The sequence below is a fragment of the Phocoena sinus genome, chromosome 12, assembly GCF_008692025.1.
Source record: "Phocoena sinus isolate mPhoSin1 chromosome 12, mPhoSin1.pri, whole genome shotgun sequence".
Lineage (NCBI taxonomy): Eukaryota > Metazoa > Chordata > Mammalia > Artiodactyla > Phocoenidae > Phocoena > Phocoena sinus.
The window spans coordinates 30,472,281-30,499,034 of NC_045774.1; the positions used below are offsets into that span (position 1 = coordinate 30,472,281).

The window sequence follows — 26,754 nt, forward strand, 5'->3', positions numbered from 1 at the left end:
TACTGGTAACATTCTTTCTGAAAACTGCAGAATTCCAACCTAGTATACATGCATGTTCAGTGGAAGATTTGCAGCATTGTTCAGTTTTGTGTGAAACAGACAACATAGTGAGTACTTAGTACACTCAAGTACCATACTGAATTGAGTTTGTGAATACAAAGTTTTAGGAATTTTTACTAGTTTAGGACAAGGATCGGCCAATTTTTACTATAAAGAGCCAAATAGTAAACATTTTAGGCTTTGCTACCCACGTATGGTCTCTTGTGTATTCATTGTTGTTTTTTGTTTTTTTTTTTCATTGTTGTTTTGTTTTTTGTTAACCCTTTCAAAACGTAACAACCATTCTTAGCTGGAGGGCTGTATAAAACTAGGCTGGAAGCCCCGACAGGTCATAAATGGCTGACCCTGATGTAAGAGGGTAATACTGGTCATATGTAAATTGATGTCTCTGGAATCTTGCCAGTTCATAAGACCTGAAGAAAGGACAGGTGTTTATTTCCTGATCAACTTCAGTAGGGCGGAAGAATCCTTGTGGTCCACTGGTGGGACTTGAAATGTTCTTTGAACACTACTTGCAACACCTAAGCATCTCAGCTCAACTCCTATTAAGTTACTCCAAGTTAGCACAGACTTATTTTTCCTTTGTTTGCTTTGGCAACTATCATACACCTGGATTATGAAATGATCTTTTTAAAAGCCTTTTACTTTTAGCCCGTTTAGCACACTGAAAAATACTGTTTTAGAAACTAAGATCTATAACTAAATCTATATTCTAATCCCAGCTCTTCTACTTAAATAGCCATAGTTTCTTGGACAAATCAGTTATTCTGTTTGGTTCTCAACTTCATGTATATAATAGAATTGAACTAATGCCATATAATATTTCTCCTAAATTTGATTCAGTAATTTCAAATTTATGTTTCCATAGGCCCTTTATCACCTGATCAGATGATACGTTTACTTGATCCTCAAGTTTAGAGCTATACAAAGTAAAGATATACAAGTAAACGAGTGTTGATGTCCAGAAACCCTTCACTGTGCCCGGTAGATAGTGGATGGCCGGAACATGTCGAATGAATGAGTAATAAAGGAGCCTACCTACCTTTCTATGCCTTGTGTTTTAGAAATACATATGACTTCTTATATAGGATTCAGTCTTTCTAATGCTCTTTTGTTGTTCAGTTTAAAAAATACTCGTTGAGTGTGAACAATATGGTGGGTTCTAGAGATACAGTAATGAACAATGGATACCTAGTTCTTGCCTTTAAGGAGTTTACCCTTGTGGTTGGGGGAACCAGTCGGTGATCTGATCATTTCAAGTTATGTCTAAGTATGGTATTAGAGGTTTGAATCTCCAAAACAAAGTGTCTAGTGTCTTACTTCAAAAACAATACAAATGCCACCTCTGTTAAGGCTTTTTGGATTGTCCTTCAATTGAATGCCTATATTATAGGTCCTCGTTTGAAACATGATTATAACATTTATATAATGTACCTTTTTTCTCCTTTTCTAGATTACATGCTGCCTGAGTGTAAGGGGCCTTGTCTTACATTTGTATTCATGAAAAACATCTAGCAGTCGTTAATTTAATGCACTCTGTTAGGCAAAACATAATGGTTGCGTTTCTAAGAAAGTTCAATTTATGAGATACTGTGTTATTAAAATTATTGTTTCAGAGTGAGAAGAAGGTTGTCAGCTAAAGCATTTGACTTGTAAAGAACTTCGATATTTATGAAACCTAAATAGCACTAAGTAAATCTAGCTTTTGATTACAAGTAGCTTGTTTTATGAGTCTGGCCTTTCTTTTTGTGATTGTTGCTAGGACTCTGACTGTTAATCACCTGCATTACTCATAATGGAGGTAAGCAAAGCCCAAAGACTCTTAGACTAGTTTAACAACCAGTTTTTTCCCCTAAGACTGGTTCTGTAATGATGCTTCCCAGTGGTCATGGTATTATAAACCAAAAAGAGCCAATGTAATAAGAATTTGGGGTATCAGATGACCAAAAATAAATGTCCATTATAGTTCATACCTTTTGTTTCCGATAATGAACATATTTCCCTTTTTGCATACTTAAGCTTGAAAAAATTAAAAAGCCCCTGTCTAACATGGTACCGCTTTCACTCATACAACCTGAACTCCTCTCCCATCTCTGCAGATGGGTAGGACCAAGGCCTGTTTATTTCCTGCATCCAGTGCCAGGTCTAGTGGGTGATTTCCAGTCCATTCTTCCTCTGCTTCTACCAGATAGAGGTGTGATTATATTCCTTATTTGGATATTGTCTGTAAATCACCTCAAGGGATGGAAGAAAATTTGCAAGTGAGTAATTAGGTGTAAATGTGAACTATTTCTCTTCACTTTTGCCCCTTAGTTCCTAAATCTGAGTGTTCTTTCTGGCTGTGGGTGAAGCAGCACCAAGGAGTGGTGGTTCTTTGAGAGCGTAAAGATCCCATGGGGCTGCAGTTCACCTTCCCAAGATACTGTCTCTCAGATGACACCATAATTGGGTCTTCAAAAGGCCATTAAAAATTCTAGAAGTCCAGCAGCTTCCAGATAATGGAGTACTGGGAGACCAAGGAATCCCATTGTCCTTGGAAGTTCTGTTAATTTTTTTTTCTCTGTAAATTGCATATCTTGATCAAAAGCACTGGTGTGTAGAATACCATGATTGTGACTAATATATGGATTAGGAAGCTGGTAGAATCATGGCGGGGAGGGCAGTAGAAGAAGCATAACAAAATCCACAGTACTGTTTCAGTGAGTATAAAATTCCACCTCCACCACGAAGGAAGGAGTATCATCATCTTGCCACTGGGTGACTGGCTCATAGCCCCATAGATGGCGCCGCATCACTTATTTACTTTTGATGCTATTGCTGCAAATTGGTACATGGCATTTCCAGTAATCATGTTAATCTGAGGAAGGGGAAGTCCAGTTGGTGAGCCTACAAGTGGTTTTTATTCTTAAACCATTGCTGGTTTATTAGTCCAGTGAACAAGTGCTGTAGAAGTTGGGGTGAGGGGCAGGCTGGTTAACATACATAGAACAAAATCTAGAAAGAGATAAACTAACAAGATAACATAACACCTAATACATAGCAGGCAGCTCAGGTCACTGGGTCACCTAGTATACCACTGTTTACTTTTTATCCAGGACTTAGTAGCAAAACTAGAACTGTTCCTCAAAAGATAACATTGGTTTGCCAAAGAGAGCATGATTTTGCTCCAAGATTCTAAGGGACTCCTGTGGGTTTTTTTCTTCCTAGTGGGACTTGCCACTAGTGTTATACAGAACTCTGAAATTGCACAGGCGCTTGAGTTACCATTGGATCAACCGGGTCATTAAAACCAAGTTGTAGAGCTGCTTGTACCAACACTTGAACTAGCTGGATAGCCTTTTCTTTTGCGGAGCTGAAGCCAGAGCTGGCAGCGTTTGGGGCCATTCAGTAAAATGGGTTGGAGCCACATAAAAAGTTTCACTAAGTAAGCACTGTTTCCCTATTTGTATTTGAGACTGCAAAGAAAAGCAATTTGTCGTTTACTTTGCAGGAGTATGTCAGTGATCCATACGGATTAATGGACCAAGATTCTTCACCAAAGAAACAGGGTCCTGTATTTTCATGGAATTTATCTTCTATCTGCTGGCATACTTCCATCCTTCCAAGACATCTAAGAGTGCATGTTGCTTCTTTCCTTTCAGATCCTAAAAGTACATGTAAGCAGTGTGTTGGACTAGTGTAGTGTCCCATTGGAGGAGAGGACCAACAACCTTGACAACTAACTTGTAGTACAGAGATAAAGAGTATATATAACCCTAAGATAAGACTGTGAAGGCTCTACGCCATCCCATCCAGTTGAAAACAAACTCCTTCTCATGTTTTCTATTTTTTAGGGTAGAGCAAAAAGTATTTACCATATCAGCAGGTTTATACAAGTATCAGCAGGTTTATACAAGGTTCCAGAGATTGTGATGATCTGTTCTAGTAAATAGATCACATTTTGAGGAGCACTGCAGTTGGAGTCACCATTTGAATAAGCTTCTGCTAGCCATCATAACTCTTTGCCTTCTGCATCCTCCAGACAGGCCAGTTAAATGGGAATATAGGAATAGGGGAGGCTTCACCCTGCTCAGCTTGTCAGGTCTTCGGTGGCCTTTCTGAGCAGTACACAAGAATAGGTGTTGCTCCTGGTTTTCTGTTTTGTTGGAGTATTGCGCCCTCAGGGGCTCCCGGTTATCTCTTCCTTTGCATATAAGCCCTTACTCAGGGAGAAAGGGTGAAAACAGGTTGCTGAGTGTATCTGTTTACAAAAACTAGGGAAATAACCACTTGGTAGATTTAGGCTCCTTCCCACTGGGCCTATCAGAAGCATGTCTACTTAAATTTTTTAAGGGCGGAACAGTTTTATATAGCGTTCATACATTAAAGTTATTTATCCTTTCCAGGATTGATATTCTTTTCAATCTTTCTTTTGCTATTCATGTTTTCAGTGAATATTATCAATTTTTAAAGTTCCTGTTCCTGGCCGATTTTTGTACTGGCTTGTCTGACCTTTTCTCAGTTATTTCTGATTCTTTCTACATGATGGGCATTGCTCCTTCCTATGTCATTACCTTTTTCAAGGCTTTTGATTGTAATTATATTATCATCTGCTTATTTTTCTTGATTTTTACCAATCTTATATGTGTTGATTATCAGTGAAGTTTAATTTCTCATATTTTTTTTGCTTGTTATAATTTTAAGATGATACCTTTTACCCATTTTTCATTGAGCTATTTTTATATTTCCAGTTTATAGGATTCTTTTCTATATTAGGGATATTAACCCCTTTACTCATTATATGCTGCAGATATTTTCTCCCGTGTACACACACACACACACACACACACACACACACACACACACGTTACTTTTATATATTTGTAATGTAGATACATATTTTTCATATAGTATTTTAAAATTTTGTGTATGTTTTGCCAGTTTGATACATTTTCCTTCATGGTTTTTAGTTTTATATCATACTTGGATAATATTTTATACCTCATGCCAAAAGCATAAATAAGATTGTATAATAAATACATTTTTATAGTTTTATGTAGCAGTTTAATAGTTTCTTATATTAATAATTTATTACAGATTTATTTTACTTCATGAGGTAAGCTAGAGTTCTCTGTTTTTACCCTCAAGTGGTTAGTCAGTTTTCCTGGTGTCATTTATTGAGCAATCTATTTTTTTTTTTCACTTATTGTGACCTTTTTTAAAAGACAAGAGCCCTCTAGATATGTGATAAATGCCTGCATCAGTTTCTCTTATCAACATCCTTTTTTTGAAAATAAAAGCTTTAAACCCCTATAAGGTAGCCCAAGAAAATCTGTTGAGGTTAAGAAGGAAATATGTAACTAATTGGAAGCTGCCATATGTTATAAAACAGCAAACAAAATTCCTCCACCTCACAAAAGAAAAATCTGTTACCGAGAAGAACTGCAAAAAGAAATTCCTTTGTAAGTAGCTGAATGGTTAACAGTTGCTATATGATTCCTCTCCAGTATTTATATTTTTCATCTTTAACTTGAAACCAGTATTTATTACATCATCCTCAGTGAAAAAAAGTTATCCTGTGTTTTGGAATACAGTCATTCCTTTGATCCCATAAATATCAATAAGTAGTGACTATTTAAAAGCATTTAAGCTATGTAAATAAATGATTATTTTAAATGAAAAGAATGGGTGGGTTGAATCATTTTCCTCTAGTTCTTAGAAGTGTGAAAGTTTCTTACTTTGAGATGGATTTTCAACTTGTTTCTACTTGACATTTTATTTGTGTATATAAATACGTAAAACTAGGACCTCCCGTTTTGTAAAGAGCCCCTTTTTTTTTATTACAGTGGTCATAGACTTCTGAGTGGTGAACTTAGCATAAAATATTTAAAACCTACAGAAGAGTAAAAGTATAGTACAGTGAATTTTTTATATACCCTTTACCTGGGTTCACCAGTTGCTGACATTTTTCAACTTTTGTTTAGTCTCTCTCTCTCTCCAGATTCAAATTCAAGTTTCTCCAGTTGTCTCCACAACTTTTTTATAGTTTTTGTGGGTTTGTCTTTTTTTTTTTTTCCCTGATTCAGAATCCAGTCAAAAATCATACACTGGGTGTTCTAGTATTTTGTGTTTTTTAGTTCTTTAATTTAGAAAGCTTTCCTGCTTTCATACTTTTTTTCTTTTGTTGACATTGACATTTTAAAAAGTACAGGCCAGTTGTTTTGTAGATTATCCCATAATTTAAATTGGTCTGATTTCTTTCTCATGATTAGATTTGGGTTAAATATTTTGGCAAGAAAAATACATAGGTCATATTGTGACTTTCTTGTTGCATTATGTCAGGAGGCTCATAATGCCAGTTTGTACCATTGGTGGTCCTAAATTTGATCATTTGTTTTATAAGCAACAGATTTATCTTCGATAAAGTTAACTCAAAGTAGTGACATCTGTGTGATGATAATTTGAGGTCATGTGAGTATCCCCATGGTTTTAGCATCCTTTGATCTTTGCTTGAATCACTTATTACATAGTTGAAAAATAATTTTTCTAATTTTGTTATTCCCCCTTCATTTATTAACTCTAATTCATTCACTTTATATCCCAGTGAATTATGTAATTGTAACAATTATTTTCCTTACAATTTTTATGCCAGTAGAGTTACGTGAAAGTCCATGTGCCATTGTACTAAATGTTCTGATGGAATAGGGAAGACGATAATATTTTTGGCTCATAATTGCCGTTTCACATGGTAAGGTCCCCACACAATACTCTTGAAAATAAATCCATTGTTTCTAATCTTGAGTTTTAATTAATTTAATTAATCTTGAAAATTAGTCCATTGTCACTAATTAGATTTGAATAAACCATTTCTTTTTTGTTTCTCAACTAATACTTCCTATATTTATCTCTTTGTTTTTCTGTCTTTTTCTAACTGTCCTATTGTTTGTATTAATGTCTATTGCCCTAATATTTGTAACAATTACACATTTATTTTCTATCATAATAGCTGCAGAAATACAGAGGACTCTGAATCAACTTGGAACACCTCAAGATTCACCTGAATTGAGGCAGCAGCTGTAAGTATTAATTAAACAAGAAAAAGGAAATGGGAAAAACCACCTATTGTTATGTTCCTTTGATAGTGTGTAGTGTTATGTTTATTGGAGAAAACAGTGGAAAATTAATAAGATTTTTCTGCTGCCTCATTTGTACTAAGCTTTTGTGTAGGTTTTTTCCTGTCCAGAGTGGGCAGATGTTTTTCTTTATTTTAAAGATCTGGCTTACTCTATCAAAGCAGAACTTCTTTGGTTAGCTTTTTTATACCTTTTAATAGGTTGTTTTTGATGGCTTTTGAAAAACGGTACTCTGAGCTTCTCTACTTGTGTGATTCACTTCCCGTAGCTAACAATCCATAAGATGATTTTTATTTCACTTAGATTCAATGCATATCCAATATGAACTATGCCTCTAAAAGTTTATATTTACATATTTGAATTTCAGAAAGCATTAGCCTCTGTTTAAAAAAAAGAAAATTGTAATGAAGTTATCTAGTACATATTTGAATAAATTAACATGCTATTAGAAAAACAGCAATAATACTTCATGGGTTACAGATTTTACAGAGTGTTTTTACGCATTTTCTCATCTGAACCTTACAAAATTGGAGTGAGCTAGATAGTTTAAAAGAACTATTTCCATTTTGCTTATAAGGAAAACATGTCTGTTTGGGGTTTGATGATTTGCCCAACATTATTCTGAACCTGAGTCTTAAATCTTAGTTCAGCACTGTTAACAGCTACAAATTTCAAGTAATATATATGTAATAAGTGATATGCCAAACATTAGCTACAGAAGGAAAAATTGCAAAGAAGAAATTAAGAGATAGGTAATAGTAATTCATATTTTTATGAAGTACAATTTGAGGAATTTGCAGTTGTTTCTAATTTGTATTGCATTTTTCTGCAGTGGATAGATATCAAGGAGCTAAACATGCCCCAAATCTAAATAATAAACCATCATTTATTAAAATAAAGTAAAATGGAATGGAAACCATAATTCTTAATAGTTAATAATATTTTGCTAAGGTTAATAGTGGAGATTCTGAATATGTAGACATCATTAAAGTCTTCTTTTAGAATTTTAATTATATTACTTTTTCTAAAGATTTTTAAAAGGCATATTAAAGATAGGGCACTTGGTAAATATATAAAAGTAGGGTATAATTCTTCCTTATCAGTCAAATACAGATATCTATACTAAAACATTTTTACATAGTATCTCATTATTTTAAAGGATCCTAAGTGTGACCAATACATGTTTAAAATGAGAGATAATATATATGAGAAATACTGATGTTGTGACCTGTAAAGCATCACATTAATACAGGCTTTTTTTTAGTGTTAATTTCTTTAGTTAGAGATCTTAGTTTTTACTTCATAAGCTAGCTAGCAAGCTAGATATAAATAGCTATATAATTTACCTCTTTTACTCTGTTCTGTTCTTTTTACAGAGAAGTGCTATTGTTTTTTCCACAGCAAACTTAAATAATAGTAAATTCGTATTATTACTCGTCTCTGCTTTTTTTTTTTTTCTTTTTTAAGTATAGGATATAAATGTTCAGGTAGAGAAATATGAGAGGCTGGCTGTACCCTGAGACCTGGGAACTGGGCAGAGTTAAAGACAACAAATCTTCTTTACTTATTCAACTGACCTCCCAATTGTGGGATGCACATCAAAGGCTCCCACAGCCACCAAATCTCAAACATCATACACCTTACAATCTCCTGTTGGCTTTTGTCATCTTCCTTTCTAAATGGCTGCTGATTTACTTCTCAGAGCTTGGTTACTCCATGTGTGAGTAAAGAACCTTCCACATAGTATTTGTTCAATATTTATCAAAGAATAGAACCTGAAAATTTTGTTTTCATAGAGAAAATTTGGAGCCAGTCTATAAAAAAGTGATTTTTCTAAAACTATTCATCAGGGTTGAATCAAGTGGCAGAGTTGTAGCTTAAAGAAATGTGTTCCATCGCTATAATGCGTGTTTTCTCATTTTAGGCAACAGAAGCAGCAATATACGAACCAACTTGCCAAAGAAACAGATAAGTACATTAAAGAGTTTGGATCTCTGCCCACCACCCCCAGTGACCAGGTATGAAGCTTTAAGACGCACTGTTGATGTATTGAATGTGAAAGAAATCAAATGTATTGTAGGATCTTTGAACTGTTGTGCTAGAAAGGAAATTAGGGAGAAAAATCGATTTGAGATTAGTTCACAGAACACAAAACTATATTTAATTGCCCAGGTAGTATCCTTTGGTTCAATAAAGCAAAAATTATTTCCATGCGCTTGCCCTGACCCATAATTAAGTAAGTGCTCAGAAAATGCTTCCTGAGTAATTGTTTCCTGGCCTTCCAGGACTGACTTCATATAACATGCACGCTCATTCAAGATGTGAGGTTTCCTAGGGGCACATGTATTTATTACCCTGCTTATTACTTAGTGGAAGTTATTACTTAGGTGAGTCAAAGGTTTTATTTTCATTAAAAAAAAAAATACTTTAACATAAAATCATGGCCCAGTTTTTAGGATGAGAACTTGAGGTGAGAAATCCAACATTATGGGCCTTTTGCCTCAAGGTAAAATAAGCACAGTATTTGAACATACTGTCAAATTGTTCAAAATGTTATTGAGTTAATCAGTAAGGCCCTGTAATAGAGTGAGTGAAATTTTCAGAATTAAATAAAGAGCCAGCTACTGGCAAAACAACTTTTGCAAATTCTATAGAGCTTCACAGCTTGATTCTGGTAGGTTTCTTTCCCCCCCGGCTTTCCTCTAGCGTCAAAGGAAAATACAGAAGGATCGCTTAGTGGCGGAATTCACCACATCACTGACAAACTTTCAGAAGGCGCAGAGACAGGCTGCTGAGAGAGAGAAAGAGTTTGTCGCTCGAGTGAGAGCCAGTTCCAGAGTGTCTGTAAGTATTTAAAGCAGCACTGTAAAAAGAACGTGGTACCCTCCAAGGGCCCCGTGAAGAGCTATACGGCGTGTTTCTTGAGTCGTAAAGACCTGTGAATATCTTGGAAATCGGTATTTGAATACTTATTTTCAGGTGTTTCTAATCAGTTTTTAAGAAGGATGATCATTATGTATTATTGTGGTTATTCTGTCAATGTTGTGGAACAAAAGATTATGTAAAAATATAGAAACGTTTTGTCAGAAAAGATTAGAGTCAAATCCTACCTTGAGCCTGAGGCTGTTACTTTGTATTCGTACTGGTGTAGAGAGCACTTTAATCCTGCATTACATGAAGATGACGTAAATGAACAGTGAATATATTGTATGAATATTTAAAACGAATGTACACCTGGAGAAGATAAAGGATACGTTAGAGTGGAATCTTGACTTAATCTAATTTTAAGTCTCCCTAGAAACTATCACAGGTTGTTTCGTTGTTCCTTGATATAGAGGTTCCAAGACTACATTATGTTTTAATCAAATAATATTTGTTATTTGGCCCTTGAGAATATTTAATGAATTCCTTCTTTGTCAGCTTAGGATATAATTTTTTTTATTACTTGAAGTAATTGACCTAAAATACTAGAACAAGAACTTTTCTCTCTCTTTTCTTACACCTGCACTCCAGTGTGTACATCAATCAGTTTAGATTATTATGAAGTAAAATGTGAGCGTTGTGTGTTTTTCCTTTGCATCTTCTCAATCCATTCTGTTACTAAATTATTCAGGGTGGTTTTCCTGAGGAGAGCTCAAAAGAAAGGAATCTTGTGTCCTGGGAAAGGTAAGAAGTATAAGACATTATACAGATCAAAAGATAATTCTTCAAATACGTTTTTTACATCACAGTCCCTGGGCAGAATTAAAGCTTTCAGTATATATCATGACTATCCTAAGTTATTTATAAATAGAAAACAATAAGTTTGAAAATTTTTCAGTGTCATTATTTATTATAAAATATATAAAAATATTCCAGTATAGCAATAATACTCTTTAATTATCCAAATAAATATTATTGACTTAATTATTATTTGATATAGATTATTCCCATAGGTGAAGTTTAAATCAACCAAGAAGTACTCACTTGCCAAATATAATAGTTTCCAATAATTAAATAATAACTCTAAACATAACATCATTAAACTGAAACATGAATAAAATTTGGTTAACATTTCTGTTACATTTTTAGAATTTAAGTGAGCAGTTCTATGACTTTGAAGAAAAATTATTCTATTCAATAAGTATTTCTTAAATAAAAAGGAAGCCTCATTGTTTTCATACCGGTTTTTTTATTTTACATATTCTTTTCTTTTTAATAGCCAAACTCAGCCTCAGGTGCAGGTGCAGGATGAAGAAATTACAGAGGATGACCTCCGCCTTATTCAGGAGAGAGAGTCTTCTATTAGGCAACTCGAAGTAAGCTTTACATTGCAGAATTGGATTGCTGCTCTGTTCTTAGTGAATTTGTCCTCAAGATGCTTAGATGATGCTGGGAGAGAGGTCAAGAGAGAAAACTAAATAAATATATCAATTTGATGGCATATTTCATATAAATTAGAGTCATTCTGTTAAAAAAAAAAAGTAATTTCTTTAGAATTTGTGCAAGGATGAGAAAATATACTTCCCTCTACTCCAATTTTTTTTTTTTTAATTCTGTTAAGTCATCTCAAGCCACCTGAGCATTGAGAAAATTATCAGTCTAGAGGTAAAGGTCTGTTCAGAGAGTCTAGATAGCTTCCATGGCACATGATACACATCACACATGCATGAATAAGACTTTTCCAAGGGCTTTAAAAGTGTTTTATTTCTCTTTAGTGTGTGTAGGATATCAAAGAGGTCTAAAAGGTTTAGTAGCCTTAGTTCTTAGGGAACCTACCTGTTCCCTAGAAAGTGGGCTAATAATAGCTAACAATAGCTACCATTTATTGAGGGCTTCATGCACCAAGCACTATGTGATGAATTCTTTAATTGTCTTACTTAGTTCTCATAAAAGCTCTGTGAAGTAATTAACTGTGTCATTATCATTGCCCTTCTACAGATGGGGAAAGTAAGGCACAGGATGAATATGTAAATTGCCCCACCTTTCCTGAATAAAGTGTTTAAACTTTACTTTTTAATCAAGCAAAATAATAGTTATATATTGAAGAAAATTAAATTTATAACTTACTTATCCATCACTCTTCCATTGCATTTTCAGATTTATTAATGTGAGGCTTTGAATTTACACCTAATGTTTTATTCTTTTAAAGTGTCAAATTGACATATACATTTTTACTAGAAATACAATAAGAATATTTTTTACTTTTTTGAGGAAATACTATTCATGATAAGAAAACAAATCAGATTGCATGACATAAATTCAGTAACCCACAACCCTTCTCTATTGTATAGTCCTTCATTTCCACTCTGAATCACTTGATATTTTTAACATCACAGACTTATTTTAGAGAACTGAGATTCAGAGTCTACTTACTTGGGATTGCCTATAGTAAAATAGTTTTCTGATATTCCCCAAATATATGTTATTAGGTCCAGATGCATGCTCACCTAGGTATGAGCAGTGGTTTGTGTTTTTTAAAATTTTCTCCTTTTGTGGATTGGGGACTGAATTTCTGATTACAATAATATGCATTTTTTTTCTCTTAGGCTGATATTATGGATATTAATGAAATATTTAAAGATTTGGGAATGATGATTCATGAGCAAGGAGATGTAATAGGTAAGCCCTACTCATTAGATTTCATGAGGCAGAAGGAAGCTACATGCAGTTTACCTGTGGTAACTTCTCGAGCCAGGGTAGCTCCTTCCTCTCTTTCGGTCCTCCTGAAATCAAAAGTATAGTGTCTGTAATAAACAAAGCATCACCCTTGGCATTATCTAAAACAGATCTCGTTTTTGGCTCCTACTGGTGGAAATGACCGGCTTAATTTATTTAAGAAGTTCCAAATTTAATCAGGGTCTACTGCTGCTGAGATCATGGAAGGTAACATTTAACATCATTCTAGCTTATTTCCAGGATCTCTGGTTTCTCTCTTATCCCAATTTAATTCTTATCACACCAAGGACTTTGGGGAAAACATCTGTTCATAATTGTGCACACTATCTTGTCTTTTAAAGTAGAGGGAATAAGAAGCCATTTGCCTGAACATTAATTCTTATAGCTTTTCTAGTACATTAATTTAGTTGTATTACTTAGATATTGAGAATTCTTTTTGAAAAATTCTTTAAAAAAAAAATCAGTGACTAAGACTTCCTTTAAGTTTTAAATGTAATTCATTTAAGGTGTAGTTGTCAACACTGATCAGGATTCTGATCATCTTTATCATTTTGATATATGAAGATATCTGTAGATATGCTAAAGATATATTTAATACATTTTCTGAATTTGGTTCAGTTGAAATGCTTGGACCTATAGTTTAATATAATTATTATTTGTCCATTCTTACCCTCCTCTGTAGCCCCAGTAGATCACAGGGTAAATTTTCAAAAGCCATTCATTCATCCAGTAAATATTTATTGAATGCCTACTATATCCAGGCATAAATCTAGGCCTTGAGGATTCAGCTGAAATTAAACAACAGATAAAAGATCTTATAATCTAATTGGAAGAGAGAGACAATTAAAACAGAAAGAAAAGTAAGTAGATGGTGATAAGTGTTACAGGGAAAATAAGGCCAGGTCAGGGGTAGGACTGCAGGAGGTGGGGGAATGTGCTGCTTTTCTGGGGGAGTCAGGTAAGGCCTCACTGATAGGTGACATTTTAGTGAAGACTTCACGGAAGTAAGGGAGCAAGCAAGAGAACGTGTTCCAGCCAGAGGGAACTGCAGGTGCAAAGGCCTTCAGGCAGAAGCACGCCTGACATCTTGGGCCAATGGAGTGAGCAAGAGGAGGATGGAGACGATGTCAGAAGTCACAGGAGACCAGATCACACAGGCCCCTGAGCCATCGTGAGGACTGTTTTTGTATTAATGGAGGGGAAGCCACAGGAGGATTTGAGCAGAGGGGCGTTATCATTTGACTTAGGTGAGCAGACTGCAAAGGGCCAAGACCAAAAACAAAGCACTTTAAAGCCTATTGCAGGAATCCACGTGAGCAGCTGTGTTGTCTTGGATCGGTACGGAAGCAGTGAAGTGGTGAGAAGCAGTGGGATTCTGGATATTTTTTAAATGTAGAGCCAAAAAGATCTACTGACTCTCTGGATATGGATGTGAGAGAGTAAGTTCAAGGATGACTGTAAGGTTTTGGCCTGGCTCACGAAAATCATGGCAGTGCCGTTTTCTGAGATGCGGAAATCTGTCACTGGAGCTGGTTTGGATGGCTATAAATCAGTGATTTTTGGATCTGTTACGATTCAGGGGCCAGGTGTCACCCAGGTAAAGGTTTGATAGGCATTGGTACAGAGAAGATGGGGTAAAGGGGAGACGTCTGGCCTGGGGGTATAAATCTGGGCGTTATCTGTACATAGATGGTATTTAAAGCCATGAGATTAGGTGAGATCACCTAGGAGATAAGTGCAGATAGAGAAGAGGGGTGTCTGAGGACTTGTAAATATTTAGGGTGTGGTCGGCAAACTACATCCATTCGTTTATGCGTTATCTACAACAGGTTTTGTACAACAGAGGCATAGTTGAGTATTTATGACAGAAACCATATGAATGAACTGCAGAGCTTAAAGTTGAGACAAAGAAAGTTTGTTGATCCCTGATTTAGAGCCTAGAGAGCCGAGGAGGAACGAACAAAAATGACCAAGAAAGAATAGCTAGTGATATAGAAGAAAACCACGTGAATGTATAGTTTTAGAATGGAGGGGAGAAAGCGTTTCAAGAGCGATGGCAGGTCAGCTCTCTCAAATGCTGCTATTCGGTTAGGTAAACTGAGGCTTTAGAATTGATTGCTGAATTTAACAATGTGTAGGGCATAGGTGACCTCAGATGAGAGCTGTGCTGGTGAAATAGTGCAGGTGAAAGCATGATAAAGTAGGCTCAAAAGACACTGGGAGGAGAGTGACTGGAGATAGCAAGTGGAGACAAGTCTTTCTAGGAGTCAAATGAGGTCATAGCTGCCAGTGGGTGTGGCATAAATGAGGGGGTTGGGGGTTTGTTTGTGTGTTTTTAAGATGGCAGCAATAGGATTGATGGGAAAGAAGTGTTGATAGTGAGAGGGAGGAAATAGCTGGCCTGAGGTCTTTGAGCTAGACAACAAGGAATGGGATAAAGTACGCGCGTGGGGAGGTTGGCTCTCGCTGAGCGTGGGCATGTCCTCCCTAACCACGGGAGAGAAGTCCGAGCACAGAGACTGTTGCATGTGGTGGTGGGTAGGGTCAGAGGAGATTGTGGAAGTGTCTTCTGGTTGTTCCTGTTGTCTCAGTGATCTAGAAATAAGGTCACTGGTGGAGAATGACAATGCGTGACGAGGCATGAGAAGTTAGGGGAGAGAGGAGGAAGTGTGACTTAGTGTTCCAGGAATTGGGGAGACGAGGCAGGCGTGCTGTGCAGTCAAGAATTTAAAGTGAAATAAGTCATCACGGTGATTCTTTTTTGCACCCATGTTCAGCTGCATGGGACAGGTTGGGGTTTTGTCACCTAACTGTGACCACAGTAGGAGGGAAGAGGGCTGAGGATAAATGCAAGAAACCAGTGACAGATGATTGTGCATATGGAGTCTAGGCTAGGGAAGAGGAAAGTGAGGACATGAAGTATGTGAGGGGCAGTGAAAAAGTGGTAGGATCACTAAAGCTGGGGCCTTAGAAGGCGAGAACTCTAAAGGTAGCAGATGGTAATCAGAGAGTGACACCTGAAACGGAGATGATAGAGATGATAGAGATGAAACGGAGATGATAGAGATGATAGAGATAGATGATGATAGAGATGATAGAGATGAAACAGAGATGATAGAGATGAAACGGAGATGATAGAGATGATAGAGATAGATGATAGATGATAGAGAAGCTGCAGTTATTGGTAATGACAGGTTTGGGGTGTGACCACGGATGTGGGTGGCTCAGAAAGCGCCATAGGCAAAGTCTTTGAAAAACAAAGAATTGAGAGGCCTGGGTACTAGAGGGTGAGCAATTGGATATTGAAATCACCGATATGTAGGATAGTAGAAGCCTTGAAAAGAACATCAGTGACTCAGGGGCTAAAATATTCAAAGAATGAGAAGAAAAGACATCTGTGGATGTCTGCAGCAAGGAGGGTTGAATGAGTTGGACAGCATTAGCTCTAAAACTGAAAGTCGGCAGGGAGGAGGAGGAAACAGTGGTCACCCATCCTACGGACTGACACCTGTTCCACCCCCAGGTCAAAGGAGGGGGGGAGGAAATTGTCACCAGTTGAGAAGGCTCTGGGGACCCTCAGGGAGCCTAGGTTTCAGCCTAGGTTGATGAGGGCCGCCCAGCAGATGACGGTTTTCAGTTCTCTGTATTTACCCTAAACCAAAGTTCAGATGCCTTGCTTGCTGCTGAGTTGGCCATCACAGAATGCAGGTACTGGTGACGGTACTTTTGGGTGTTACCAGGTAGAACTGGAGTGCACTATAATGAAGATAATCAAGTTTCTTTCCTTCAAATTCTTCAGTATTGTTTAGATCACCTGAGAAGTAGTATCACTAAAAAAAAAAAATTCAGCCTTACCCATACACTATTAATATTAACCTTTGAATAGTGAACATGCTTAATCTTACCTTGAATAAAATCTGGTGATTGATACAGCTCTGTTACTAGAGCATCAGCACCCGCTTTGTGTGTGTGTTTTATTTTAAAGATAGCATAGAAGCCAATGTGGAAAATGCTGAGGTGCACGTCCAGCAAGCAAACCAGCAGCTGTCAAGGGCGGCAGACTATCAGGTAATATTAACTGTGCTAAATTGTCTTATAACTCAGACTTTTAAACGTGTGTGTGTGTGTGTGTGTGTGTGTGTGTGTGTGTGTAAAATCAGGTTTAAAGTGGCTGGAGATGTTAAAATTCCAAATACCATGGAAGACAGGCTAGAAATATGCCAGTCAGTTCAAACTGCGTGTATGTAGCCTGTCTATTCTCAGGTTTGAACCAGTGTTGTGCCCACAGGGATGGGAAGTTTAGAGTCGTGAGGGGAGCAGTACACAACTCCAGTCTTTTCTGACAACTTTTGGTCTCCGATGTCATTTTGACATTTCAACCCAGAAACCTCTTTGATAGCGATTTCCTTCTGTTTCTTGCTGTTCCCTTCTACCTTACTTTTTTGTCAATGATACTATGGACTAAAGAGGCAAAGATCCTTGTCCCAGAAAGATCTCTTCAGGTCCTGTGGAAATTATATTAGCTTAGAGTGAGTGTCCTTGACCAGTGGGTATTCTGTCAGCATTCAGCAGACTCTTCACCAGGAATGAACTGATTTCTTAAGTGAATCAGGTTAGTATAGGGAATCCATAGGTATGAGTCAAATATAAGTATATATAAAGGATTACAAATATTAGCACCATGAACTATTAATATATCACTTAATATGTAGATCTTTGATATTTAACAAAGATAAGCCCAGGCTCTTTGGGAACCCCTAAATACCACCCTAGCATTTGATTTCCCTTTTAAAACTTCATTTTTTTTTTTGTTGATGTAGTTGTTCATAATTATTTTCTCAGAAACTTATTACCTTCTTATAAAATTTCTAAGATATTATCACCATCCTAGGTATTTTTAAATTGCTTTTCACTTTTCTCACTGATCTTAGAAGTTCCCTTTAGTTTCAATGCCATTTTTTTCACTGGACAAATCAGTGCATATAGAGGATGCTGAGTTATACAACCAATTGTGCTCACCGACAGAGTAACTCATGTTTACTGTCTTTGTGTATGAGATTCAGATATGCAGCTCAGGATAGCTAATGTCACCATGTCCTAGAATGTAGGTGTCATTCATGAATAGTTGAACACACACACACACACACACACACACACACACACACACACACACACAGAGTAATCTGTAAATACCAACAGTTATAGCTGCTCAGAGTGTTTAGCAGGATTCATCAGTGACTGGGATTCCATGTAATTTCGTTTTCCTTTTGGACTTCAGGGGGATATAGATATATCCCCAAGTTTTACTTTTACTCTTCCTTGTGGAAGGGAAGGCCTATAGCCACCCTGGGGAAAAGGAACACATCTTTCCAAGTTGTACCTCCAGAGCAAGAGCTGCCCCCATCCTTAATCCCTGGCCCTGGAGGGATGAGGAAAGAGCCATGCAACACAAGGGCTGGAAAGAGAGCAGCTTCCCAACAGTCCCACTTGGCAGCCTTGATATTAAACTTACGCCTCTGCAAAATACGGTGCAGTGCTTCTAAATAGTTTGGATGGACCATGAACATAAAGGAAGGTGGAAAATGCTTTCATCACCATGGCACCACAGGACCTCACCACCGCACGCTGGAGAGGGTGCCCCAGGAAAAATGATACTCTAGGGGAACAGCTCTCATTGTTGATGAAGGCACGTTACACATGGGTCTGCGGTAACCAGGTGGAATCTGGGGAAAATACATGGGCATGATGAGATTGAAACTTGAACTGTGTTTAATATATGCAGAGTATATTCTGTTGAAAAATTAGATGGCCATATGGAATACTGAAAAGTATAAGTAGTTTTCAGGATAATTTCAGAGTCAGGAACATATTCTTTTTGTAAATTTTATGCTACTTCTAGTTGACACAAAGTAAATTACAAATTTTTCTACTTTGTAAGAAAAAAGATTCCTGCATGTAGCTGTGAGATATACAAGCCATTGGAGAAATATAGAAAGCTACAGCTGGGCCAGGAATGAATAATGGAGCAAAACTCTTAACGTTTATATTTTAAATGTATTAGAATTTATTTAGCTCTTTGTGTTTTATAGTTTATTTGAATGTTGAGAGATTTTGAATGCAGTTTCCATTCATATTCAAGGATGGGAATGATTTGGGAAATTAATAAGTCTACTTTAATAAATATTGCCAACCGTTTTTCACAGAACTAGAACAAAAAATTTCACAATTTATATGGAAACACAAAAGACCCCAAATAGCCAAAGCAATCTTGAGAACGAAAAACGGAGCTGGAGGAATCAGGCTCCCTGACTTCAGACTATACTACAAAGCTACAGTAATCAAGACAGTATGGTACTGGCACAAAAACAGAAAGATAGATCAGTGGAACAGGATAGAAAGCCCAGAGATAAACCCACGCACATATGGTCACCTTATCTTTGATAAAGGAGGCAGGAGGAATGTACAGTGGAGAAAGGACAGCCTCTTCAATAAGTGGTGCTGGGAAAACTGGACAGGTACATGTAAAAGTATGAGATTAGATCACTCCCTAACACCATACACAAAAATAAGCTCAAAATGGATTAAAGACCTAAATGTAAGGCCAGAAACTATCAAACTCTTAGAGGAAAACATAGGCAGAACACTCTATGACATAAATCACAGCAAGATCCTTTTTGACCCACCTCCTAGAGAAATGGAAATAAAAACAAAAGTAAACAAATGGGACCTAATGAAACTTCAAAGCTTTTGCACAGCAAAGGAAACCATAAACAAGACCAAAAGACAACCCTCAGAATGGGAGAAAATATTTGCAAATGAAGCAACTGACAAAGGATTAATTTCCAAAATTTACAAGCAGCTCATGCAGCTCAATAACAAAAAAACAAACAACCCAATCCAAAAATGGGCAGAAGACCTAAATAGACATTTCTCCAAAGGTATACAGACTGCCAACAAACACATGAAAGAATGCTCAACATCATTAATCATTAGAGAAATGCAAATCAAAACTACAATGAGATATCATCTCACACCTGTCAGAATGGCCATCATCAAAAAATCTAGAAACAATAAATGCTGGAGAGGGTGTGGAGAAAAGGGAACACTCTTGCACTGCTGGTAGGAATGTGAGTTGGTACAGCCACTGTGGAGAACAGTATGGAGGTTCCTTAAAAAACTACAAAGAGAACTACCATATGACCCAGCAATCCCACTACTGGGCATATACCCTGAGAAAACCATAATTCAAAAAGAGTCATGTACCAAAATGTTCATTGCAGCTCTATTTACAATAGCCTGGAGATGGAAACAACCTAAGTGCCCATCATCAGATGAATGGATAAAGAAGATGTGGCACATATATACAATGGAATATTACTCAGCCATAAAAAGAAACAAAATTGAGCTATTTGTAATGAGGTGGATAGACCTAGAGTCTGTCATACAGAGTTAAGTAAGTCAGAAAGAGAAAGATAAATACCGTATGCTAGCACATATATATGGAATTTAAGAAAAAAAAAAAATGTCATGAAGAACCTAGGGGTAAGACAGGAATAAAAACACAGACCTACTGGAGAACAGACTTGAGGATATGGGGAGGGGGAAGGGTGAGCTGTGACAAAGCGAGAGAGAGGCATGGACATATATACACTACCAAACGTAAAATAGATAGCTAGTGGGAAGCAGCCGCATAGCACAGGGAGATCAGCTCGGTGCTTTGTGACTGCCTGGAGGGGTGGGATAGGGAGGGTGGGAGGGAGAGAGATGCAAGAGGGAAGAGATATGGGAACATACGTATATGTATAACTGATTCACTTTGTTATAAAGCAGAAACTAACACACCATTGTAAAGCAATTATACCACAATAAAGATGTTAAAAAAAAAAAAAAAAAAAGTAGCTCACAGCCCAAGCAGTGTGATCAGTAGACAAGTCATCAGTGGAAAGGAACCATCCTCTTTTTGATAATCACTAGCAGTATGACCATGGGGCAAGATATTTTCCCTTTCTCTTTCTCCATTTCCTTATTATAAAAGGAAGAGACAAACTACTGTCTAAAGTTTCTCCTGGTTAAAATTCCATGAGGTTTGGATAAAGGAAATAGAGAGTAGGTGTCTGGATGAGAAGGGAAGTTTTCTTGCCACTTTAAAGAAGGGACTCATATATTCTACCTTTCGTCAGCTTTGAGTGAGGCCAGCCCCTAAATCCCCAACCATGTGGCCCTCCCTACCCCAGGAGACTCCTAGAAGGCCTCTGGCCTGGCCTGATGCCTAGGAACCAGGCATCAGGCCAGCAGGAACACGTACAACCAAAACCTCTCCCCATCCACCCTCTTTCTTTAAAAGACTGGTGAAAGCAGATGAATCTGTGCCAGTCCTGTACTAACTCAGCTTGGGCTGGGGAGCTAATTTTGCTGGTAAATAAATTAGGGTAAACCATTAGGGTAATTAAATATTCTTCCTGCCTTTCGTGACGAAATTGAAAGAGATGAGTTATAAGTTCTCTTGTTGGAAAATTCTGCTTTCAAAGACCAATATTTACCTTCTGCTTTTTTTATCTTCCTTTAAGCTGTTTTTTGTTTTCACACATAGGTAAACTCTGTTGCTCAAGTTATTAATTTTTATTTCTCTGTATCGTTTTTAAATTAAGCCCAACCACACATCTAGAAAAAGTACCAACAGAAGTACCCCCTGAATTATACCATTAATTCAAGAAGAATATTTTTTGAAATCATAGGGCTATATGTATTGAAAAGCAAAAAAATATAGCCCAAAATGAGGGCAATAAATTACTGTTGATTTTACTCTAGAAATGAACCAAATGATCTTCACTTGCTATAGAGGTGCTCCACTACATCTGTAAACATGTTTTTGTTTTTTCACATCTGCAGCGCAAATCCAGGAAAACCCTGTGCATCATCATTTTTATCCTTGTTATCGGAGTTGTAATTATCGGTCTCATCATATGGGGAGTGAAAGGCTAAGATTATAAAGGAGCACAATATTGCACTACATTATGTAAATTATGTAGGAAGAGTCCTTTAATCATGGTAGTTTTTTTTAATTGTTATTATTTTAAAGCTGTTGCTTAAAGGATGGTTCCCATACTTTGCTAATTTTATTTGGGGGAAAATTTTCTTTGGATTAAATCTGATATTTTCTAATACTGAAAGTTTTTTTAAATATCACTGCTGGCATAGCTTCATGCTTTTCGACCTAGTAACTGTTAGTTTTTTGCCCACATTGTATATGCCTTTCGTTTATAATTTATTTATCCTGTTGACTTAGTTTTGGGGATTAGTAAATTCAAAGGTGTGTGTGTGTTCTGTGTGCACCTCTCTGTCACAGTGTAACATGCACCCACGTTTGTGTTACTTCAATTACAAATCTTAAATTTAATTTTGATTTGGGCCAGCAGAGGAAGTATTGTCAATAACTTTAAAAATTAACATATATGTTTGTGTTTGGAGTTTTGTTTTTATCTAGTTCACAGCAACACAAATTGTCTATTTAACTTTTACTGTTATTTTTCTCTTAAGACCCTTGTTTATTCTGAATGAAATCAGTGAATAACTTCCTAGTATATCTCTTACTCCTGATGTGTATATAGTAAGCATTTGCTGTAGATTGGCTAGTAAGATACTAAGGATAGATTGTTTTTATATGGGTTCTGTTTAAGTCTTACGTTCGTTTGCAGGGGATTGTGTGGTCACTATAAATGTTTAATGTGATTTGGAGGAAGAGTATGACAGATCAATACCTATTGTGTTAGAATTCTAAAGATCCCAACTTGTATTCGGCTGTGTATTTCCACAGCTGTTATGATGGAAAATTAATTACCTTCTCTTATGTCCTGTAGAATAATAAAGATTACTTTTGGGAAGTAACTTTCCCACAGTTACCGTTTTTGAGCACCTAACACTTAAAATTCTGTTTCCCTTCATACCATTTTGTACCATCCTTCATTAGAAAGGGAATTGGATGTTCGCCACTTAACTCACTTGCCTTTTTTAATCAATGTTGTTTTAATGCACTAATCTGAATACTGTAAAGAAGATTATCTTAGTTTATAGTTTGTATTTTATAATGTTCTTATATAGCAGTTTGATAGTGAAGGCAATGTTTTACATGGCAAGCTATGAGACTTCAAATGGGAACAAATAAAATATTAAGTAACTAAGTAAATTGTATCTTTGCAACCAAAATAAAGATGATTTTAAAAAGTGTCTGGATAGTTTTATTTCAGGAGAACTGCTTCCGTGGGACTTGATACTTACCTCACACTTTTGCCACTGCAGTCTCGACAGAGGAGATGTAACCACATGGCCACCATTCTGCATCTTGCTGGAGTACTGGTGTACTCAAAAGTTTTTATTTTGGCAATCTTAAAAGGTTTTGCCGCTAATAGGTAGAAGCTGCTTTGCTTGTCATCAAAATTCAATTTTTTCCACAAAAGAGTAGTCTTGATTAGAAAAAATAAAATGAAAAACAATACAGTAGCCAATTTTTTTTAAGTTCTTAACAAAGTTTTTCTTTAGGTGAGTTTTAGAATCTCTTTGAAAGAGTGATGCTTACTTTCATGACTGTCAACATATCTGAATCTGTTTGAGTTGAACTGAGTCTCAAACTGAAGAACTTTCCTTATCAAGTGACACATACTGTTCCTTTTAGTGTGTTCTGAAGACATACTTGAACAACGCAGACTGAGATTAACCAGCCTCTTTGCTTAAACTGAATGACAGTGTGGCATGAAGGGTTAGGCTGTTGTACTGGCCATTAAATATTAAGAAAATGTTCTGGTTTTGCACAGTGATTAGTGGTAGAAAAATAAGTGGTGCCGTTTCAACATAATGCAGCTTGTTTTACTAGGCATGGGATCAACCCTAAAAAAATACAGATATGGACACAGATGGAGCTTGATCTGAGACAGCAAACCATGGAGGCAGCCTCTGGAGTCAGGCCCACTGAGTACACTGGGTGCCCGGCAGCTGTACCTGTGTCGCTCACTGAGAACACTGCACCTGGAAGGCGTTGCCACTGGGTCCTTCTTCAGGGTCTTCACTGCTTTTGTTAAAAGATAGTAAAATCGGGCTTCCCTGGTGGCGCAGTGGTTGAGAGTCCGCCTGCCGATGCAGGGGACGCGGGTCCGTGCCCCGGTCCGGGAGGATCCCACGTGCCGCGGAGAGGCTGGGCCCGTGAGCCATGGCCGCTGAGCCTGCGCGTCCGGAGCCTGTGCTCCGCAGCGGGAGAGGCCGCAGCAGTGAGAGGCCCGCGTGCCGAAAAAAAAAAAAAAAAAAAGAAAAATCTTGCACACAAAAAATCATGTTTTGAATACCGATCTAGACAAATTTATAATGAAAAATGACTTTTGAAAATTTGTTCCACAAAAATTAATCTGTGGTTTGAGCAAGGAAAATGCAGAGTAGTTTCTCTAGTTGGTGTGATTTTCATTGGTTTCTTCGTGTAGAAAAAGGAATGTCACAATAAAAAAAGCTATATAAAGGAAGAAAAGGTCATTGTCCGCCTTTATAATGAAGAGCAATTCACAAGGGTAACTTATTCAGCATTTATTTTTTGAAAAGCAAAACTATTTTTTACACATGATCAGGTTACTACAATAAAAATTAAATTTCAGAAGGAGATGAGAGTTGTTTGGGTAAGTTATGTGTTAAATGACATTTTTAGTTCATTTAAATATGATGAAAATTTCTCATTAGTGGGAAAGAACATCATTAGGCATCCTTTCCTGGAAAAAAAATTGCGTATTTTCATAATTCACTTAGGAAAACAAAAAACTGACCTCTGGCTCCGAGACCTCTTCAGTACACCATAAGATTTGAGCAGCTTGACCTTGTATTTCTTAGCAAGAAAATACAGCAAGATTGGCACCCACAGGAGCCTGAAAGTGTTACACTGGACCACTTCCTTGACAGAATGCATCACATTTCTGCTTAATGACTGTCCAGACATAGTTCATCAATCAGTGAAGAGAAAACCATTTCCCCCACTTTTTTAGGAATCTGTGTCCTCAAAATACTGTCACACAGGAAATAAAGAAATTGCCTGATGTAAACCTGCAGGTTCATCTTTCTTCATTTCATCTGTGTTTAACAAAGTCAGTAGACTCAGTGAAGCATTATCTCTTTCACTAAGTTAAGACATGTAGGAAACCTGTTTTTCTCTTAATGCTAAATTCAAGTATTTTAACCTTTCTATTTGGGTTCAGTCAGGAAAACAACCACCTGATGATGTAAGCATAAAGGGTTTCAATGTGGGGAGTCAGAAGCTTCCACCGAGCGTCAGAAGGGCAGGTGAGGGAAGGTGCCTCTGCAGTACCGCCCTGGGCGGATCTCGGGAGCTGGCCCAGGAGCCTGTGAGAATCTGGAAGCACCCAGGAAGCTCCTGTCACCTCAGCCTGCAGCACCGACGCAGTGAATCTCAAGGAACTGTCACCAGCTGTCTAGGCTGTTGACAACACCAAAGCAGGTGACCTGTGAGAGATCTTGGAAGCTGCTGCGATGCCCGTGTCTGCGGGCCTGTGCACACTTCTGCCTGGATGGCCTCCAAGGGAGGGTGGCCTCTCCCTTCTCTGCCTCCTCCATCCCCTGGAAATGCTTCTCTTTGGGCCACACTGACTTAGAACCAGAAAGCAAAGGAGGTTCTGGAAAATGTAGTTTCTGGCTCCCCTGCAGTGCAAAGGACACTACAGAAGGAGGGGACAGTGATGTTGAGGTGACAGCACACAGCCCATCACAATGGTGAAACGCTGATAGATGGAAAGAGCACAAACAAGGTGAAGCAGAAAGCCTCACAGAATTCTCTTCCATTAGGGGTTCTTTGGTGGGGAAAAAAAATAACACTGATTTTAAATGGTAAACAAGCCCATTTTCCCAACCAGAACAAAGTCTCTGTATTATATATACTCTGGGACCCCAGCACCTAGCTGTTTCCTCCCTCTGTCCTTCCCTAGTTGCCCAATAAATATTTGTGTACTTAATTTGGCATTTATTTTGTGCCAGGCTGCCACATGCCCGGGCACAGAGGGTATTAGAGTGAACCAAAAGAATGTGGTCCCTGCCCTCAAGGAGCTTACATTTTGATATTAAGCATGTAAAAAACACTTGATGTTAGGAGGAAAATGGTGGGTGGGAGAGGAAGGAGGTAAAGGAAAAACTGAATGAGGATGAATCCACCTACACCTGCGGGCTGCTCATTCTTAAGGACTGGCTTCCTGTTTACCCTATTACCTCATTACCAAGTACGTGAATTTCATTCTCTTTTCTCAGTTAACAGACTACTAGAAAAGTGATAGTTTTCTAAAAAGTAGCTACTAATTTGAAAGTTGATCTGTATGTATTGTCTCCAGGAAACAACTTTCCATCTTTTGGTGGCAGCATCTGGATTCAGAGCTAGGGTGTCCTGATAGGACTGACATTTATAGGACTTTTGCAAAAGTATTACTCCCAATAGAGGGAAGAGCACTGGAAAGAGGAAAGAGCTAAGGGAATTTTGGAATCCATGTTTCTTCAGAATGTACTCAAAGCCAATGCATTATGCATGCTCCTAGTAAAATGTCCCTTAAAACATTTTCAATTTAACCCTGCCCTATCCCTTGGCAATTTTTATTATTTTCTTCTGGTATCAAAATGGAATAAAGAACACCCTCAATGGCTCACATTAACCCATTTTCTCATAATTTAAATACTGTTTCAATTGGTCAATTTTAATCCTTTGTTTTCGCAATCCTTTGGTTAACATGAAAATCATGCATATTAGGAAATCTTATTTTTCTCCAAATAATTCTAATTTTAAAAGCAGAAGTAGAACTAAATGACACACTAAATAGATTTTTATAGACCCTGTTGCTTCTGGCAGGTTTTTAAGAGGTTGGTCATTTAATTACTCAGAGTGGGATTCTTGTAGGTT

The 26,754-nt window shown here is 37.3% G+C and overlaps 1 protein-coding gene across 12 annotated transcripts in view; it reads left to right on the top strand.

Moving 5' to 3' along the window:
* STX7 (syntaxin 7) overlaps positions 1-24,024 on the top strand; it is a 50,340-nt gene extending 26,316 nt beyond the window's left edge. For 2 of the 12 annotated variants that reach the window (XR_004352461.1, XR_004352458.1), the window contains 10 exons: positions 3,551-5,501; positions 6,692-6,787; positions 7,046-7,115; positions 9,097-9,190; positions 9,879-10,016; positions 10,786-10,838; positions 11,374-11,470; positions 12,701-12,773; positions 16,816-16,898; positions 21,720-23,054. Coding sequence is in view for 7 of the 12 variants with exons in the window: in XM_032650713.1 (XP_032506604.1) it covers positions 7,046-7,115; positions 9,097-9,190; positions 9,879-10,016; positions 10,786-10,838; positions 11,374-11,470; positions 12,701-12,773; positions 16,816-16,898; positions 23,064-23,240 (785 nt within the window). In the remaining 5 variants the exon portion in view is untranslated. The other 10 variants (XR_004352459.1, XR_004352457.1, XM_032650715.1 and 7 more) reach the window with 7 other exon arrangements.
* Positions 24,025-26,754: the final 2,730 nt, after the last annotated feature.